The following is a 20,532-nucleotide window of genomic DNA, read 5'->3' as shown; positions in this document are numbered from 1 at the left end:
GCCCATATGAAGTATAAAATAAATTTATGTTTACCAAGCTGAAGGGAAAACAACTGAGAATAAAACAGATATTTCACATTGATCTTTTAAAGAAGCACCAATCATTTCTTCCGGTTTCCACCTTACATTCATTTATTTAACAATAACCCAAGTGCCAGCACGCTGGGGACCCTAAACAGAACCATCCCGGTTCTGAGTCTGACTGCTTGCTGTGCAGTTTCCGGCTCTCAGAGCAGCTCCAAGAGTATTTATTGAGGGAGAAAAAAAACAAAGGCTTTATTTAGACAGAAAAAATTTTATTTTTTTTGGCAACTCATTTTCTGATTTTTTTTAAATTTATAAGAACTAAAGGGAAATAAATACAATATTGTGGTATAAATCTGATGTTCTATTTAAAAAATTTAAATTATGTTCAACTTTTTTGCTTCATGTACACGTCCATTGATTCAAACCATACAGTAATAACATACAGAAATTTCACGCACAACACACACAATAAAAAATTGTTCGATGACGTAACAAATCATTTCTGAGAATTACTTTTATCATGTTTTCTGATAATGTCCATAAGATTAGCTCCTGTAACCAGATCATTCTGTGTCTGTTTATCCTTCTGTTGTTCCTTTCTTTTCTGGTCATGAAGGTAAGGGGAGTTTAGTAACTGTGGGGGAAGAAGGGAGCCTGTGGGCTTTACCCTTTTTGCAATATCCCAGAAGAGTCTTTTTGAATTGTTATTGATGAAAGTAATCGCTGTTCCATTTTGACCTAATCTCCCCACTCTTCCAACCTGAAATAAAATGCAAAGGACATTTTCAAAATGTTCATATAAAACCTTAATGTCTCTTGCAAGAAAATTAAGATTAGTATTTAAAGAGGCTTTACTAAGATTAACATTCACCATTCACAGAGTGTTGTTTCGTTTTGTACGTCTCAATGTATTTTGTGAAATCAATTTAAGTAGACTGCCACCAGCATCTGTTTAATGAAATAGCTCAAAGAGAACATATAAAAGTGACACATGTAACACTAATAAGTGTTGTCTGTGAACCCTGTGTTTCAGTTCCGGTATCTTGTGTGCGGGCGAGGTGGCAATGACATGAAGATGTTTCTTACTGTGCAGACGGTAAGGTAAAAACTTTTTGAAAGCTATTGCTTTTAGAGCAAGAGGACTATTTAGAGTACTTCAGCGCCTTGAAATGTGAGATTTAAGCGAGTTCATTTTTGTATGAAGTTATTTCTCATTTTGGTAAAATTAAATGGACACAAATTTGTGATGGAAATACATGATAAGGAACAAAATTCACTTGTCTCCAAATATACTGAGAATCTCTTCAGAAGAAGGGTGATAAATACACAGTCATGGTCAATACACATTCTGCTCCTTAAGTGAAATATAGAACAAAGTCTATATTCAGAATATTTAAATGATTAGATAGTCGCTGCCAATATATAGGACATTTTTAATCTTGTAAAAACAAAACAAAATATGGCCTTCTATGGAAGGAAACTGGGCACAAGAGAAGAAATGTTGTTTTATGCAATCACGTTACTGAATTTTTCCAATAAAACTAAAAACTAATATAAAATATAGCTTCCAGTACTCATGTACTGGAAGAAAATATTTGCGAATCATGTATCTGATAAGGATCATCTAGAATATATAACTAATTTTACAACTCAATAATAAAAGGAACCCAATTAAAAACTGGGCAAAGAATCTAAACAGACATTTCTCCAAAGAAGATACACAAAGCGCCAGCAAGTACACGAAACAATGTTCATTAGTCATTAGGGAAATGCAAGTCAAAACACATGGAGCTATCACTTCATAACCATTAGAATGGCTATACTTAAAAACATAAATAATGTAAGTGCTGATAAAGATTTGGAGAAATTGAAACCCTCATACATTGCTGGTGAGAAAGTAAAATCATGAGGCCACATTGGAAAAGAGTCTAGCATCTCCTCAAAATGTTACACACAAAAGTACTATATGACCCAGCAATTCCATTCCTAGGTGTGCGCCCAACAGAAATGAAAATGAACCTGTGCTGGCGAGGATGCACAGAAAGGGTAACATGAGCGCACTGCTGGTTGGAATGCAAACTAGTGTAACCTCTGTGGGAAATAGTATGGAGTTTCTTCAAAACATTAAAAATAGAATTATCATATGATCTAGTAATTCCACTACTGGGTATTTACCCAAAGAACAGGAAAACACTAATTCATAAAAGATATATGCATCCTATGTTTATTGCAGCATTATTACAATTTTTTTTAACATTTATTTATTTTTAAAAGACAGAGCACTAGTGGAGGAGGGGCAGAGAGTGAGAGAGAGGGGGAGACACAGTATGTGAAGCAGGTTCCAGGTTCTGAGCTGTCAGCATAGAGCCCAATGCGGGGCTCAAACCCGTGAACCGTGAGATCATGACCTCAGCTGAAGTCAGATGCTTAACTGACTGAGCCAGCCAGGCATCCCTGCAGCATTATTTGCCATAGCCGAATTATGGAAGCAGCCCAAGTGTTCATCCATACATGAATGGATAAAGAAGATGTGGTATGTACCTATAGTGGAACATTACTCAGTCATAAAAAAGAATGAAATATTGCCATTTTATTTCAACAACATGGATGGATCTAGATAGTATAATGCTAAACGAAATAAATCAGAGAAAGACAAATACCATATGACTTCACTCATGTGCGAAATTTAAGACACAAAACAAATGAACAAAGAAAAAAATGAGACAAACCAAAAAATAAACTTTTAACTATAGAGAACAAACTGATGGTTACCAGAGCGGGGAAGGGAATGGGTACAATAAATGGAATTAAGGAAGGGAATTAAGAGTACACTTATCATGGTGAGCACTGAGTAAAGTACAGAATTGTTGAATTACTATACTGTACACCCAAAACTATATAACACTGTATGTTAACTATACTGGAATTAAAATAAAAGAAATGAAAATCTATGTCCACATAAAAACTTGTACATGGGCTGCCTGGGTCGTTCAGTCAATTAAGCGTCCAACTTCAGCTCAGGTCATGATCTCATGGCTCATGAGTCTGAGCCCCATATCAGGCTCTGTCCTGACAGCTCAGAGCCTGGAGCCTACTTCAGATTATGCAAACTCTAAAGGACAGCTGACTAAAAAAATTCCAAATTATTTGCCCAGAAGTCCCTGTCCCCTAAGTTAAAAGCAAATACATGGAAACACCTACTATAATTTAAAATACACATATCCTTATAAAACAATAATACAAATAGAATAAGATAAAATAAAATGCACATTCCTCTGACCTAGCAAGTCTCCAACAGGTCTATTTTATAAATATACTGCATGAGAGGAACAGTTGTACAGGTGGATGTTCACTGCATTATTTAACAACAAAATATTGGAAATATATCCATCAAATTGTAAAGGATTTATTAAATAAATTATGGTTGTATGGACAACACATTTACCATGCAGCAATGAAAATAGATCAAGCCCAATTAAAAACAATCAAAAACATTTAAAGAGTTTAGAACAGTGCCTGGCCATATAGTAAGCACTACATACATATTAATATTTTTTAAATGGTACTTTATTATGTGTGCTAATAAGGAAAGATGCCTACAATATATAATAAGGAAAGCAAGGCATAGAACAGTTGGTGTAATATGGTACCACTTACATAATAAGTGTTACATGGTATGCATATACGTGTGTATTTGTGCATAAACATGCATTTTCTATTTTCTGCACCATTAACTGTTGTAACTAGTCAAAAATAGAGGAGGGCTACCTTACAGAGACTTAGTTTTCAGTTTATATCTTTTGTTATTTGTATTATTTCTTCTTGTGTATATGTACATTTCAATTACTGAAGCAAACAAAAAATACCGAGATATAGAACTAGAAAAGCAGAAAGATATGGGGCCATTCTGAGTAGAGTTAGAAACTCTACATACTCAACATTCCCTGAGGTCATTGCTCAGGGTATACTGCATGGTAACTCATGAATAATTGAGAGCCAAAGGGTTGACCCTGGGATAGCAAGTAAAAGTTAAATAATTATAATCAGCATATTTAAGAAGCAGAGAAGCTTAAGTATTTTAATATTTTAGAAAGATGGCCATTAAATTTATTAAAAATTTGAAAAAAAATAAACTTCAGTTCTCTGAACAATCAACTCCTATGTAATACTCAATTCCCTAAGGCACAGGTAAATGAGGTGGGACCAGAGAGAGACACACAGAGAGAGGGAGAGAGAGAGAGAGGCACTGCTATATTACTAAGTCTAAGTAAAAATAAAAGCAACAATGCATTAAAGGCACTAAAAGCGTTTCAGTGGGTGATCCAAGTAAATGCTGGGCATTCAGAGGTGATTCTAAGAACACTACAGAAAGGCTTTACTTGAAGCATCTGTAAGTGATGCCGGAGAAGGAAGGCAGGCAGCAGTCAGTGAGATAACACAAGGCTAAAAGAAAGTTCTATTTCTGCTAGAAAGAAGAGCTGCTGTTATCTTTGGCAGCAAAATAAAGAAACAAAACATTAATAGGTGAAAGACTAGAACAAATAAGGATATGAAGAAGAGATGAAGACAAGATTCCTAAAAAAACGAATACTTTAACGGATCAATTTTATTTTGGCCAGATAGAGTAACATAAAACAAAGCCTTTTCTTCCTTCTGATTATAAAAGCCATTTAATATGCTCACTAAATAAGAAATATAAAGGAAATTAAAAAAAAAACTACTTAGCATTGTTTTAAAATGGTATTTTAGATTAGTTGCAATTATTTAAAAAAAAACTTTTTTAATGTTTATTTTTAAGACAGAGAGAGAGAGAGAGAGAGAAGCAAGACAGACAAAGTGTGAGCAGGGTAGGGGCAGACAGAGAGGGAGACACAGAATTCAAAGCAGGCTCCAGGCTCACACCTGTCAGCACAGGGCCCGATGCGGGGTGGGGGCTCAAACTCAAGAACCATGAAATCATGACCTGAGCCAAAGTTAGTCACTTAACTGACTAAGCCACCCAGGCACCCCTCCAATTATTTTTTAAATCCATTTTAGGCATACATATAGTTTTTAAAAACAAAATTTAGCTTATATACATACATGCTTTAAAAGCAAAAGTACATAAAAGTTTTTTTAGGTCTATGATAAAACTTATTTTTTCTCTGATTTTAGAATGTCTCACTTTTTTCATTTACTTTATTTTAAAGAGAGAGAGAGAGAGAGCAAGCAGGGGAATGTGGCAGAGGGAGAGAAAGAGAAACTTATGTACTGACTCAGGGCTTGATCCCACAACCCTGGGATCATGACCTGAGCCAAAATCTAGAGTCAGACGCTCAACCAACTGAGCCACTCAGGGGTCCCTAAACTTTTTTTTTTAGTTACCAGTATATTGACAATGCCTTGCCCAAAGGAACTCAAGGAGGAAATGTAAAATCTCTTTACCTGATGCACGTACTCATCCATACTCGAAGGCATATCAAAATTGACAACCAGCCTGACACTGATCAAGTCCAGGCCTCGTCCCAGGACTCCGGTGCTCACCACAACTTCATAGTCTCCGTCAAGTAAACCCTTCCCCGAAAAGCAACACACTTCATTATTCGGAGTTTATCTCATGTGGTTTTATCTAATCCAGATACCTTTTCTTTTTTCAATACTTTCTTCAATATTGCTGTTGCAGTGTCTTGTTAGTAAGTAAAGGTCTTAGTACCCCTGAGAACTCTGTGTGGTTTAAATTCTTTGCAGCCCCACCCCCACCCTCCCATCCTAACTCCATCATACTTTTTCTCTTAGTGTACTCAGGCAAACCTTTCCCAAGAGTGAACTACTGCTCCGCCCCAGGCTAAACTGACCTGATTTCAGAAATGGTAGGTTCTGAATTAGTAATCTATTTAGTAGATAACCCTGGAGGGAACAGGCTTATTGCTCCCGAAACACAGAAGCCTGAGCAAGAGGAGCAGATAGCCATTCCTGCTTGCCTGAAGTTCTTGTGGTCCTTAAAAAAAGGTCTCCTTTAAAAACCAGCTGGAAATAGGGGGTCGCTTGAAAACAGAATGCTGAGTGTCAAACCTTCAAAATGTTCTTCCTTTCTGTCTGTGACTTCTCCGAATGGATGGAGACACTTTTTAGACCCGTGATCTTCTGCACTGCCTCGCTCAGCAGGTCTGCTCCCAGCTTGCAGTCCACAAATACTAACACTGGAGGCCTGAAGAGTTTCTTATCCTGAAAAATGAAAAACATATGTTTAAAATTATTCATATAACAATTTACAACGGGAAGTTTTTCTGAAAGCATTAGTATAAGCTGGTTATCAACAGGCTTATAGAGGAAAAATGAGTGTTAAAATGAATGTTTTCTTTAAAATATGCGCAAACAAGCACAACAGTCCAATGCTATTCACATTTCTCCAACATTTCATTAATACTGCCACAATAACTTTAAAATTTTGAGTGCAACTGAAAATTTTAAATACTGTTCATGAGTAAATACAAACATATTTAACCTAATACTTTATTTTTAAGTAACTGTGCTTACACATATCACCCATTTAACAAATTTCTGTTTAAACAAGTTACTGCCAAAAAATTCTATTTCCCAAGGGCAGAACGATCAAGAAAGAACGTGTCTTTCACCTGATATATAAAACTACTAAAATTTTTGAAACAAAAAAATATTACCTAAGAATAATCTTGATGTTTAAATGTCTTTCTAGAATTTGGAAAAGAAAAAGCAACTCTGCATCCATATAGCATGCTTATATAAATAAGTATGTATTTGATCCCCACAGAATTGAGGTAAAGCAATTTATTATTAAATATCTATACTAAATTCCCCAAAGGCTACAGCTACATCTAAAAATCATGATCTTAAGGACTGTGAAAAATGCAAAACAAGGTTGCCTGCTTAACTACTCACATTTAAGATTTCAAATAATTTTTTCTTTTTGGCCGGTTCTTCTACCCACAAAACAATCTGGCGCACGCTGGGGCAAGGCAGGTTCTTTTCCCCAGTGATAATTCTCACAGGATTGTGCAGAAGCTGGCTTCCTAGCTGTTCTATGCTAGTTGGAATTGTAGCTGAAACCAAAATGGTCTGACAATCATTAGGAACGTTTTCCAAAAGGTCAAGCACTTGCTGTTGAAAGCCCATCTTTAACATGGTATCAGCCTAAAATAAAATCATTTCAAAGTTAGTCTTATTCGACGTTAAAACCCTGGACCACCCAAGGGAAAAAGTGACATGATTAGGAACATAAAAAATTAAAAACTTTTACACAGAAGAATACACCACAATGTCAAAAGATAAAGGATGAATTGGGAAAATATATATTTATATAAAATTATATATTGGGTAATTATAGGTTTTCAATGCTTACAAAGGTTTTTATGACATTATTAAGAGTGGCAATGTATCTTAAATATCCATCAATAGGGGATTCAGTAAATAAATTATGGTAGATCCACATAATACAACCCTATGCTGTCATTAATTATGACTGGAAAGGCTTTTATTAGATGATAAAGAATCACCATAGGAAGAAAACAGCAAAGTACAGAACACTATGTATAACATGATACTAGCTGTGTGTACACTCAAGAAACTTAATTCTTGACTCTGGGGAGAAGGCTTATAGGCTGTGGAAGGGGATACAATTTAATTTTTCATTTTATAGCTTCTTGCAAAGTTGGTTTTGTTTGTTTTTTTACCATGCATGTATATTTACAGTAAAATATTAAATAAAAACATTTAATGTTGGGGGCCTCCACTTCTGTATATACCTCTGTGTTGCTGGTCTTTAAAAACAATTTATGTATTACTAAGCAAACAGAAGAAAAATTTTTAAGTTAACGCTGCTTCAAAATAATAAAGATTAAGGCTATCTTGATTTTTAAATACAATCTAAGTATCTATGATTTTAAAGAATAAGATATTTAACTACTTAAGAGTATTTAGACTAAGGTAGTATATTTTTAAGTGTCCACTAACATACTATTAAAGTCTGAACACTCATTTTAACATCCATTCTGTGGCATTTAAAAATCTAAAATTAAAAAATCTAAAATAATCATGATGGTCTGGGTTTGATCGCTACTCTACCTATGACCTTAAATTAACCAAGTTAATGAATGGCTATAAGCTTCAGTTTTTCCTTTTACAAATGGGAATGATAATAGTAACTATCCCATAGGGCTGTCATGAGGATTAATGAGCATATGTTATGAGGATAAAATATATAAAACACTTGGGATGACGTTCAAAGCATGGTTAAGTCTCTATGTTTCAATTTACCAGGAGACATAGAGCACGCTCACATGTGCACACACATGCTATGTCTTACAAACATCCCCTGCTTTTCTTCAATAATCCCACTAAGCCCCCCTCATCTCAGGAGATGGCCTTGCTTCTCCTGGTTCAGAAAATTGACCATCAGAAATAAATTCCCTCAGTTTCTCTTCTCATCCAAGCTTCCTTGCATCTAATCTGTTTATACTAACATGCCCCAAATGCAGCTACTTCTCTCCAGTTCACATTTGTGAAGCCATCCACCTCAAGCACCCAGAATCTTCTAGAACATCAATCAGATCTGTTACTCCTCTGCTTAAACCATCTAGTGATTTCCCACCACACAGAGAATAAAATCCAACTGTTAGGCACAGCCTAAAAGCCCTCCAGTTTTCATCCCCATCCACTTCTTTGACTTCATCGTCTACCACTCCCCCATCTCACACCCCACAACCCTGCCACTCCGCCCTTCTTTCTGTCCCCAACTAGCCCATGATCACTCCCATATCAGCCCCTACGCATTGGCTGAAGAGTCTTTCCTCCAGATGGATCTTTGTGTGGCTGACTCCTTTCGTTCAGATCTCAGCATAAATGTCCCTCAGAGAGCCCTCCTCCCATACCAACCTAGGAAAACTCCCCTGTTGTCTCTGTCACACTACCTGTGTACATACATCTGTCATAGCTTATCTCACTTTCCATTGTATCCTCAAAACCAAGGACATGCCTAGCACGTAAAAAGCCCTAAAAATGTACCTGATAAACAAACAAGCATCCATCACTTCTAAGCACTGAAAAAGCACTGTCAGGCAGCTTGCTAGTCAGTGTGTCCCAAATCTCCCTAAAAATAAAGAAATCACCCTGAATGAGTTTTTAAATATTCCTGGACTCCAGCTCAGACCTACTGAATCAGAATATCCAAAGAAGAGGTCTGGTCTTCTATTACATCCACTGAGTACACTGGGTGATTCTTACCATTAGGGAAACTTGGGCAAACACTGTGGTTGGTTACTGGGATAAAGCAAGGAACATAATATAAGAGAAATAATAAAGTCCACATACAGGTCAACAGAGCAGAGAGAAAAGAAGGCCCAAAGTCTGTCTAGGGGACTAATGGAAGGTTTCAGGGCCATGGACACATAAAGGAAGAGCAGGTAGACAGGGTAGGAGAGAATTCTAGGCCAAAGAGAAGGTACATGGAAGACGGAGAGCAGATTTTTCTCATTCTAAAGAATTATCTTAGTTTTCATGCCTGACTATTCCTGTATCTTCCTCCTCCTCTTGGAACAGTGACCTCTCTTTTCAGGGACAGGACTTGTTCTCAGTTCCATCCGGTCTCTCAGATTACATCGTGTTTACAGACTCATCTTCAAATTCCACAGCCACTTAGCCCCAGTCTTTGTCCCTCTCTAACCTTCCTCCCTTAGAGAAATCAGTGTCTCATGGATGGTAATGCACATTTCTCATATCCACACAGCATTTCATCCATCATTCCCAAGAAATTCCACATTTCTAAAACAAAACTCAAATGTTATTGCCAAGCTCCAGCTCTTACCCACTTGCCCTTTACTTAAAATTAAAGGCACAACCAGCATATATGGAGTCACTTCAACCCCCTTCTTCTCCCTCTTCCCTTATATTCAGTCATCAGAAGACTCATGAATGATTTGCAGTGGTTCTCACATGTACTCATGACTCCCACTGCCTCCGCCCTGTCCCTGACCCTACTCACCTCTTGTATGGGTTGCTGGCCACTCTGTCCCACAGAGTCCTTCTTCTTTAATTTCTCTTGCACGGAGCAGCAGAAGAACCTTGCTAAACTACTACTTTCCACTCATGACACCCCAACTCAATAATTTAGAAAGCCTCGTTGTTTCCCACATCAAATCCAAAATCCTCCTCCTCCCTTTCAAGGCCCTCTATAATTTGACCCCACCCTAACTACCCAACTTTACATACTATTATTTCTCAGGGAGAACACTTCAGCTGGCTGGTCTCTCCGTGCATGTGCGTGGCCTTTCTGGCTCTGCCTATGTTAGCTTCTTCACCTGGAATACTTGATACATTCTCTAATTTTCTAAATCCTTTTCCATCTGTGGATGACCAGGTCAAATCCCATTCCCTTGGAGAGCCCAATTTTTACAGTGCCAATTCACACAATGTCTCATTTCTCTTGACCTTAATTGCCCTAAAAAAATCAGCATATCATACATAGTCCCATTATTTTACTAACAGCTTCCATCAGAGGTCAGCAAACTAAGGTTCTCGGGACGAACACAGGCCTTTATGTGTTTCTGTAAATAGTTTTATTACGGGAACACAGTCACACCCATGTACTGACCTAGTATGGTTGTACTGAGCAGTTACAACAGAGACTAAGTAGCCCCCGAAGCCTAGAATACTTACTATCTGGTCCCCTACAGCAGGAGTTTGCCATTCCTTGGCCTATACTACACATCTTAGTACTTTTGTATTTCAGTACATACATATGATAATGTTCTTGCTTTATTTAAGTGTATATGTCTTTTTCCCCAATAAGATTTCAAGACTCTGCAGCTCTGAATAATATTTAAAATTTCTTTGTGATGCCATCCAGACTTACCTACAGTTGTCCAGTCTACATACAGGGCAGGGAGGAAAGAAGGCCTAAGGTCTACCTGGGGGACTGATGGAAGGCTTCAGAGCCACGGACTCTGAATGGTACTTTTATGCCGACTTCAGTTTCAGTACATGACCAATTATATTGTTTACCAGCTCACTTCCTTAAATGCTAAGGAGCTGGGACAGAGGCTGGACATAACAAGCACTCAGCACAGGTTTGCTGAATGAATACTCCTTTTGTATTCTGAGCACAGCACTGAGGTGTCCTATGAAACCCTATTAGTTGGCGAAGATGGAAATGTCGTGAAAGAAGCAAACAGGAATGAAAACTTTAAAATCTATGTGACGATCCACTTCTCAGGCCCATAAGATGGCAAGAACGTAAGAACATGGGCTTACCAATAATGAGATGCCCGTTCGTACTTGCAGGAATGCAAGTAAGTAAGTCTAATGATAATCCAATGCAGTAAATCAGTTGAACCAAAAGGCACACCAGGAAAATGCTGACTTAGCAGCACCTTTTAAAGGACTGAATAAACAGCTCAAAACAGCCAAGACATGGAAACAACCTGTGTCCATCAGCAGACGAAGGGATAAAGAAAATTTGGTGCATATATACACAACAGAATATTATTTAGACTTAAAATTCTTTCATTTTTAGTAACATAGATGGACCTGGAGGGCGTTAAACTAAGTAAGCTAGACAGAAAAAGACAAACAGTGTATGTAGTACTTATTATGTACAATTGAAAAAAGTTGAAAATAAGAAAATAAAAGTCAAATTCATAGAAATTAATAGAAAAACGATTGCCAGCAGGCTGGAGAGTGAGGTGAAAAAGTGAGGTGAGAGTGAAAAAGGAAGAGGTTTGGGATAAAAGAGTAAAAACTTTCAGTTATAAAATAGATAAGGTCTGATGTGCATAACATGGTTACCATAGTTGGTAACAGCATATGCTATACATGAAATTTCCTAGGGGAGTAGAACTTAAATATTCTCACCAAAAAAAAAAAGTAAATATGTAAGGAAAAAAACAGAAAAAAAAATAATAAAGGACTGAATAACATTATTTTACATTTTTACAGCAGTTTTCAGTCTATGAGACATTTTCACAGTGTCTAGAAGATTAAATGACTTGCCCAGCATTCCATAGTAGGTGGAGTAAAGGCTCAAATCCCCGTCTTGTGGTCTTGCCCAGGTGTGCCTTCCACACCCCGTGGCATCCCACTGCTACTTATTGGGCCCCACAGAAGGCAGGCCAGGTTGCCATCACTGGTCAGCACCTGGACCCCACATCTGTGATCGCTGCTGGGACATGTGTGAAGGCAGAGGTGCAGTGCCCTGTAGGCAGAACTGGAACATGTCCAGCCTGGGCTGATACGTGGTTTTGTATCCTCATGCTTGTTCATTTGGTGGAATATCATCGGATACTAACATATTTATTTCATGTCATAAGCAAACCAAAAATATAAAAATGCCTATATGCCCTGTGTACCACTGAAAATCACAACCACAGATGCTTATTATAGAAAAAAATATAAAAGGTCATCCAACTAAGCGTTCTCAGTGACTTCCAAAATCCCTGTTAATAGTTATTTGCCACTGATTCTTTTATTTTTGTAGACAAATGACAGCCAGTGACGAATGCTTAAAACACTTATCACTGAGAATATAATAGCTGTTGGATTTGTGTTTTCTGTCAATAAGGAAAAGACGGCTAATTTTATTTATTAATGTTTAGTTATAATTATATTTAAATTAAGACTGATCACTGCAATTAGGGGCCCCTGGGTGACTTAGTCGGTTAAGTGTCTGCTCAGGTCATGATCTCACAGTTTGTTGAGTTTCAGCCCTGTGTCAGGCTCTGTGCTGACAGCTCAGAGTCTGGAGCCTGTTTCAGATTCTATGTCTCCCTCTCTCTCTGCCCGTCCCCAACTCGGGTTCTCTCCCTTTCTCTCAAAAATAAATAAACATTAAAAAAAGAATGACCACTGCAATTAAAAAATCCCTCAGTTTTTTTTCCTTTGGGGAGAAAATGCCTGAACACAAGGTGAAATTATATAACTATAATGTATTTTTCACAAACTATATAAGATCATGTCACTAATGTTCTAAACAACACTACTTACTTCATCTATGACTACAATTTTTATACCACGGAGTTCTACAGAGCTCTGTTTTATTATATCCAGAAGTCGTCCAGGAGTTGCAATGATAACCTGAATAAAAAAGAAAAAGAAAATAAATTAGATAATATTCCTTCCTTATTTGTTCTTTCTATCTACACTTACTGAGTGGCTAATATGTGCCAGTCACTGAGGTCAGGTGCTCAGAATTCAATGATGATTAAGTCAGACATAGCCTCTGCTCTCATGAAACTCGTAACACAAAGGAAGGAACGGATAAAACACATAAATGCTCATGAAGTCAGTATGGTATCCAATAAATGGTGGCACCTATCCAGTCCTAGCTAACATATAAGCTGAATCCTAACACAGAAGTAGTAGAGGACCAGGTGGAGGAAAACATCCAAGAACCTTCTGAAGCTGGAAGGCCACCAAAGCTTCCACAAGGTGAAAGAGGGGAAGAAGAAAGACCTGGGTGAAGCTTGAAACCAGTCAGAGCCAGGATGGGCCGTGCAGGCAGGGTGACCGCTATTTGGCTCCATAAGCAAGTGCAAATCCCCGAATCTCTTTGGGCCTGCTATTTCTTTTTAAATGAAAAGGGTGGGAACAATGATTTCTAAAGCTGCTTAAGGCTCTTCACAGTTTTATAATAGTTGAGGAGTAGTTAAAAGTAGGGGCCATTTGGTCAAACTTCAGTAGGAGTCTTAGCACTGGCACTTAATAAATGGTGTGAGGCTCTGTTCTCACATTCATAAAATGGAAATGATAATAATTATTGTAAGGATCAAATGAGATGTGCCCAGCGTAAAGTACAGTTGAGTTAGAAATGATCTAATAAATTCAATTTTATTCCACTCTTCAAGACACACCAACACAATGGTAAGATCATGGAGAATGATAAAATTTCAGGGTTGTAAGGATCTGTATCCACAGAACTATAGAGCTCTGCCTGGCTTCTTCAGAAGTATCATAAACACTTAAGTCCATTTTTTTTAATGTTTATTTATTTTGAGGAGACAGAGAGAAACAGAGCACAAGCAGGGGAGGGGCAGAGAGAAAGAGGGAGACAGAGGATCAGAAGCAGGTTATGCGCTAACAGCAGAAAGCCTGATGCAGGGCTGAAACTCATGAATCACGAGATCATGACCTGAACTGAAGTCAGATGCTTACCTGACTGAGCCACCCAGGTGCCCCTTGAACAGACAGATTTTCTCAGAGGGCATCTGTGAAGGACATGGCCCAGCATAGGAAGTGGGAGAGGTAGGAGGGTGACAAGAGGGCCTCCATAGAAAGGTGGCCCCTGCACAGGGTGGTGTAGTCTCAGGGGGTGAGGAGGGTGCAGGGTGGAGTCTAGAAAGGAAGGCATCACTGTGGGGCAGGGGACAGAGATGAGGATGGGCAAGTGGTTACATAGAGGAGGATTGGTTAATAAATATATAAAAGATAATGGGTAGCAAGCTTCTCACTGCCAGGGTTACAAATATGGAGACAGAAAACCCCAAAAAGAATCTTGTTGTGTTTAATTACAGTTGGAAATATCGACATGAACTCATGGTGTCCAATAAACACAGATGCAGAAATACCCACTTACAGAGTAATTCCCTCCCTCTATTCACTGAGAGGTCCTAGAAGTAATGATAACTCAACAGCAAAAGCTATAGCAATGAGCCCAACCTAGAGCCCAGCCTTGGTTTCTAAATACTGTCCTCTAGCAAAAGGAATCAGGGCAACTTGGGGAAAAGCATGAGTCCAGGGCAGAGGCAAGGAAAGAACAGTGAAAGCATGAACATCTTCTTCAGAAAGAAAGAAAGAAAGTGCTCAGAGAATGATGGGGATATAATAAAAGGACACAGGAGCCAACCTGAAGGTGATTCCACTGCTCAAATTGGGTACAACTGGAGAATCAAAACAAATAATGGTAATAACAGATTATAATCCTTTAGAGAAAGAGAATAAGAGAGCAGAGAAGAGGGGTAGAGGGAGGGACAGAACCTTTTTTTTTTTTAAATGTTCATTTATTTTTGAGAGAGAGTGAGCACACATGCACAAATGGGGGAGTGGCAGAGAGAGAGAGGAAGACAGAGGATCAGAAGTGAAGCGGGCTTGGGCTGAGAGCAGAAAGCCCGATGTGGGGCTCAAACTCACAGACTGTGAGATCATGACATGACCCAAAATCAAGAGGTGGACGCTCAACTGACTGAGCCATCCAGGGGCCCTCTGGTTATAATCCTTTAAATGAAATAGGAAATCATGAGTCTGTACTCATTGAAATATATATATATATATATATAGAAATATATATATATATAAGTATATATATATATTAGAATAAGTTTTAAATGTGGTAAAGCACAAAAATTTTATGGTATGAAAGTACACCTCAAAATACAAAGGGCAAAAATAAAACTTTACAGTTACTTTACAGATAATATCATCAGTAAAAGGACAACCTGAAATTATGTATTATCTACAAGGATGTAATAAAAAGAACAAAGCATCTCTCCTGTGATATTACTTTCAAACATACATAACTTGAATCTAATCAGTTGAGGGACCTTCTTCAAAGTAAGCAGTTTATAATCCTTTAAAAGTGTCAAGATCATGGAAAAAAAAAAAAAGGCAAACACTGAAGAACTGTTCCAAACCAAAGGAGACGAAAGAGACATGACAACTAAATGTAAAATATGATCCTGAACTGGGTCCCTGTGCTATTAAAAAAAAAAAAAAAGGAGATGGGATAATTAGCAAAACATGAACGGGGTCTGAGGAGTAGATGACAGCAACATTAACTCCTGATGCATTCCAGTATATCAATGTTAATTTCCTGATTCTATCACTGGATTGTGGTTACATGGGATAGCCTCCTTCTCTGTAGGAATCACATTCTAGGGGCACCTGGCTGGCTCAGTCAGCGAAGCATATGACTCTTGACCTTAGGGTTGTGAGATCGAGCCCCATGTTGGGCACAGAACCTACTTAAAAAACAAAAAAGGGAAATCACACTATATACTAGCTATGGATCCTTAGATAAACCCCATCTTTCTGAGATTCAACTTCTCAGCCATAAAAGATGAGATATGCCAACCCACCGTCAAGATCAAATGTGATAACTGAATGGGATGATGCTAGTGAAAACATCCATCAGCATTTGGCATATGACAGACACTCAATAAATTGTGTTCCTTTCTTACAGAAAACAAACTTAAGGGGCACCTGGGCAGCTCAGTTGGCTAAGCATCTTGATTTCAGCTCAGGTCATGATCTCATGGTTCACAGGTTCAAGCCCCGCATCTTGCTCTAAACTGACAGCAGGGAGCCTGCTTGGGATTCTCTCTCTCCCTCTCTCTCTCTCTTTCTGCCTCTCCCCTGCTCTCTCTCCCTTTCTGTCTCAAAAATAAATAAATACACATTAAGAAAAGTAAAAGATTTATTTTTTAAAAAACTTAAAAAAAATTAAGGCTTACTCGGCAAGAATTTAAGGCTAACCTAAGGGCACCTGGGTGGCTAATACAGTTAAGTGTCCGACTCCTGATTTCAGTTCAGGTCATGATCTCACAGCTCATGAGGTTGAGCTCTGCATTGGGCTCTTTGCTGGCAGCACAGAGCCTGCTTGGGATTCTCTCTCTCCCTCTCTCTCCTGCCACCCACTGCCTCAAAATAAAGTTAAGAAAAAAAAGGTTTAACCTAAAATCACACTCGTAAGTTTCTTAAAGGGCAAAAAAATAAAACACAACAGCTAGCTCCCATACTGCTTACAATACGTTTCAAAGGCATTTTACCAAATTGGTGCTCACCTTAACATGTTGTCGCAGACGATACAGCTGCGGGGGTAGGGGTAAGCCCCCTACCAGAAGTACTGTTTTCATGCGTGGCAGACCAGTCATCAATTCCTTAGCCTGGCTCTCTATTTGAATGGCTAACTCTCTTGTTGGCGTAAGAATGAGTGCAGATGGAGTTTTGCTCTGCAGAGATGGGACAAACAAGTTTAAAAGCACTGGCAATTAATTCCTGCTGATGTGGACTTAATCTTCAAAGTGATTCTAGGAGTGTTCCCATCAGCCCAACTGGATATGCACCCTCCTGCCTTCTGTTCACTGCAGATGTTCTCTCCAAAAACCACCGTAAATTAAACCCATCTCTTATACAACATAGATATACAATGAAAGATCAAAACTGGGGCCAGGGAGAAGCACCCATAACAGGAAAGGTGGGAAAATTGAAAGTATGCTCCCAGTCTAATAGACACAGCAATCTCCAGCCACATTCCTCGGAAGAGAAAGTCATGAAGATCTGGTTAAAGCTTGGCATTCCACCTTTGAGACTTCCTTCTCTGCTGTCCTGTGGGTTCACTTACTGTTATAAATGTCCTATTTCCTGCACTATAGCTCTATTTTGGACATCCAGAGGGTTTTACCTATATTGAACATGTGGTGCTTTTCTTTATTTTTTCCTTGCATTATCTTCTATAATTCTTAGTTTTCCAAATTTTCCTCTTTTACCTCTCCTCTCTTTGCCTACATTTTGCACAGGTTTCCCTTCCTGCCCTACTCCTGACCTCACAAATTTAATAGTACTTGGCAAATGTTGTTAGCTAAAATAATTATGTGTGAGGGTGCTTTATACACTATAAACTAACAACTAAAGTAAGGCTGCATTATTTTAAGATGAAGCAGGAATTACATTTAAGGGTATCTTCTGAACTCTACAATAGCTTTCTAACTTTGGTATAAATCAGTTTTTTGAAAACACAAAATCCAAGGAGGCTAAATTGACACAAAAATTGCAGGTCATCCAGTCAGGAGGATTTTTTCCCCCAAGGCAAAAGTTCACTTCTTGAATAGAAAATTTGTTGAAAAGAAAATATTTTGTAAGGAAGGCAATTTTTAAGACCTTCAAGGAAAAGATCTTTGGTTCAATCTGATAAAAGTAAAACTCCAGGGTGCCTGGGTGGCTCAGTCGGTTAAGCTTCCGACTTCAGCTCAGGTCAAGATCTCACAGGCTCGTGAGTTCAAGTCCCACATCAGGCTCTGCGCTGACAGCTCAGAGCCAGGAGACTGCTTCAGATTCTGTGTCTCCCTCTCTCTCTCTACCCCTCCCCTGCTCATGCTCAAACATAAACAAACATTAAAAAAACTTTTTTTTTAAAAAAAGGAAAGTTCGGGGCGCCTGGGTGGCTCAGTCAGTTAAGCATCCGACTTCGGCTGAGATCATGAGCTCACGGCTCATGCGTTCGAGCCCCGCGTCGGGCTCTGTGCTGACACCTAGGTCAGAGCCTGGGGCCTGTTTCAAATTCTGTATCTCCCTCTCTCTCTGACCCTCTCCTGTTCATCCTGTCTCTCTCTCCGAAATAAATAAAACATTTAAAAAAAAACGTTCCTTATAAAAAAAAAGGAAAATTCCCTAAAGTTATGTTTTTCATACAAACTACCATCAGAAGCAAAATCACAAGGAACATTAATGACTAAGACTAATGACTTAAGGTAATTAAGGCTGAATCTTGGTATATACCTGGCTTGTTTCTGGGAGTAACACATGTGAACTCTTACCTCACATAAAGCTCGGGTGATGACAGGAAGAAGAAAAGCAGCTGTTTTCCCTGAGCCGGTATCTGCACTGGCCAGAATGTCTCTTCCCAGAAGTCCCACAGGAATCATCTGCATCTGGATGGGGGTTGGAACTTCATAGCCTGATTTCTTCAGGTTGAGATTTAAGGCTTCAGGGAAACCGCAATGCTCGAAGTCAATAATAGGTCTGGTGACATCTTGCCCTTGAACTACGATGCCTAGCTGCCGTTTCAGGTTTTCAATCTGGTCTTCCTGAAGGTTCAAAATAAAGGGGTGCTCTTTATAGACATAAAAAGCATTAAGTGGAGACTTGGGCTCAGAATCCGCTTCCTGCGGATTGCTGAGTTTTGACCTCTCTTCCTTCTCCTTGACTTGCAGAAGATGTTTGGCCTTGCACTCCAAGCTACACACGTCTTCGTCTGTCTCATTGCAGATGTATTCTCCGTAACGACCACAGACCACACACACAGGTTCCCCAGGTTCTGCCCAGCGCTGTGTTTTGGAAAATGACTTGACAGGCTCTTCAGAAAGATCACTATCCTTTGCGTCCGGCTCGGGTCCAACCAAACCAACCTCAGCCAACTGGCCAGCTGGACCAGGGAAAGGGGATGGTTCTGCGCTATGCCTGTCAGATGTCGTGGCTTCTTTTGCAACTAAAGCATCAGTTGGATGCTCTCTGCCTTCATCCAGCCGAAGGTCTTCCACATCTGGTTTAGTTTTCTTAGCTGCACAACTTTTGCTGTCATCATTAGCATTCCTCTTGATTTTTAGAGATCGTGGTACAAACATCCTCCAATATCCTGTTGAGGAAATGATATAATGAGATTTATTTTGCCCCAGTGAAGAATAAAATTCACACATAAAGTACGGTTATCTTGGAGTTAGCCTAGTGTCCCTGGGCTTTGCCTGAGAGAACAGAAGGCATCATGACACTACTTAGAGCAAGCTTTTCATAGCCATTCATAAATTTCCTCTGGTGAAAAAAAAAAAAAACAACAGCCCCTTCTCCTTACACATGGGAGTGGTGAAACTTTGCACACTGCTTAGCACAGCCTTGTGCATACAGCCTGCTGCTGTTTACTGACTACTTGCACTTTGAAATACCAAATATTATAGAAATTCCGGAGTAAATCCTTTTATTACATTTTCACCAAACAGGAGAAATACTTCACAACTGGAATCTTTAAAATCAAAACCACAAAGCATAGAGAAAAATGCTATTTTGATGTAGTAAGTAGCCCGTATGTATCTATGTTCCAAAGTGCTTAGTACTTCATGGGTTAACCCTGTCTTTACAAGCTTGGAAAGTAGGTTAGCATCCCCCCCCCGCCCCCAACATACATAGCTATTTATTATGTTGTATTATGTATTCTATTATAATTTTTCACATAAGGAAACTTGGCCAGCTAGAGATTAAATGGCTTGTCCAAACTCACACCATTCTCAGGTGTTAGAAGCCAGGCAATTCTGGCTCCAGAGCGCAAGCTCCCAACCACGGCTATGCCTATTTCCACCAAAAATGTTTTTGCGAAATTACTGTGGGTTGTGAAAGGTTTTTAACCTAATTTTGAGCCTATTAAATATACTAATACACATTTTTCTCAAAAAAAAAATTCTTAGGATAAATTACCAGGTCCAATTTCTCCAGAAAAATTCCAACAAAAATGCAACTGGAGTTCTAGAATTACTCTCCCAAGTCTCCGCGAATGTCAAGGAGGTGGGGAGAGGGACGGCTCTAGGTCAGCAGGGAAGAACTCGGGAACTCAAAGTCCTCAAATGGCGAAACGGAACCGGCTCCGGCAGGACGGAGGGTGGGGGGAGCGGCGCGGCCTCCCAGTCGCCAGATCTCTCGGGTGGCGCGCTCCCAGACCCTCCCCTCGGGCGTTGCCCCTCACCCCCGCCCCGCAGCCCCGCACCCAAAGGCGCACGCACGTCACGGCGCTGCTAGGAGTCA

The 20,532-nt window shown here is 39.1% G+C and overlaps 1 protein-coding gene across 2 annotated transcripts in view; it reads right to left on the bottom strand.

The window, feature by feature from the left end:
* Positions 1-310: 310 nt before the first annotated feature.
* Positions 311-20,532, bottom strand: part of DDX59 (DEAD-box helicase 59) — a 20,499-nt gene continuing 277 nt past the window's right edge. Inside the window, exons 1-8 of one of the 2 annotated variants that reach the window (XM_077772034.1) lie at positions 20,209-20,460; positions 18,561-19,378; positions 16,809-16,976; positions 13,018-13,107; positions 6,925-7,176; positions 6,079-6,231; positions 5,452-5,580; positions 311-787 (exon numbers count right to left, since the gene is read on the bottom strand). In XM_077772034.1, the coding sequence (XP_077628160.1) occupies positions 524-787; positions 5,452-5,580; positions 6,079-6,231; positions 6,925-7,176; positions 13,018-13,107; positions 16,809-16,976; positions 18,561-19,367 (1,863 nt within the window). In that variant the 5' untranslated portion in view covers positions 19,368-19,378; positions 20,209-20,460 and the 3' untranslated portion in view covers positions 311-523. Of the gene's footprint in view, positions 788-5,451; positions 5,581-6,078; positions 6,232-6,924; positions 7,177-13,017; positions 13,108-16,808; positions 16,977-18,560; positions 19,379-20,208; positions 20,461-20,532 lie in introns of those variants that run through there. The other variant, XM_077772035.1, reaches the window with a different exon arrangement.

Source organism: Crocuta crocuta, unplaced genomic scaffold (assembly GCF_008692635.1).
Source record: "Crocuta crocuta isolate KB4526 unplaced genomic scaffold, BGI_CrCroc_1.0 scaffold318, whole genome shotgun sequence".
Classification (NCBI taxonomy): domain Eukaryota; kingdom Metazoa; phylum Chordata; class Mammalia; order Carnivora; family Hyaenidae; genus Crocuta; species Crocuta crocuta.
This window is presented reverse-complemented; position numbering and strand designations above follow the sequence as displayed.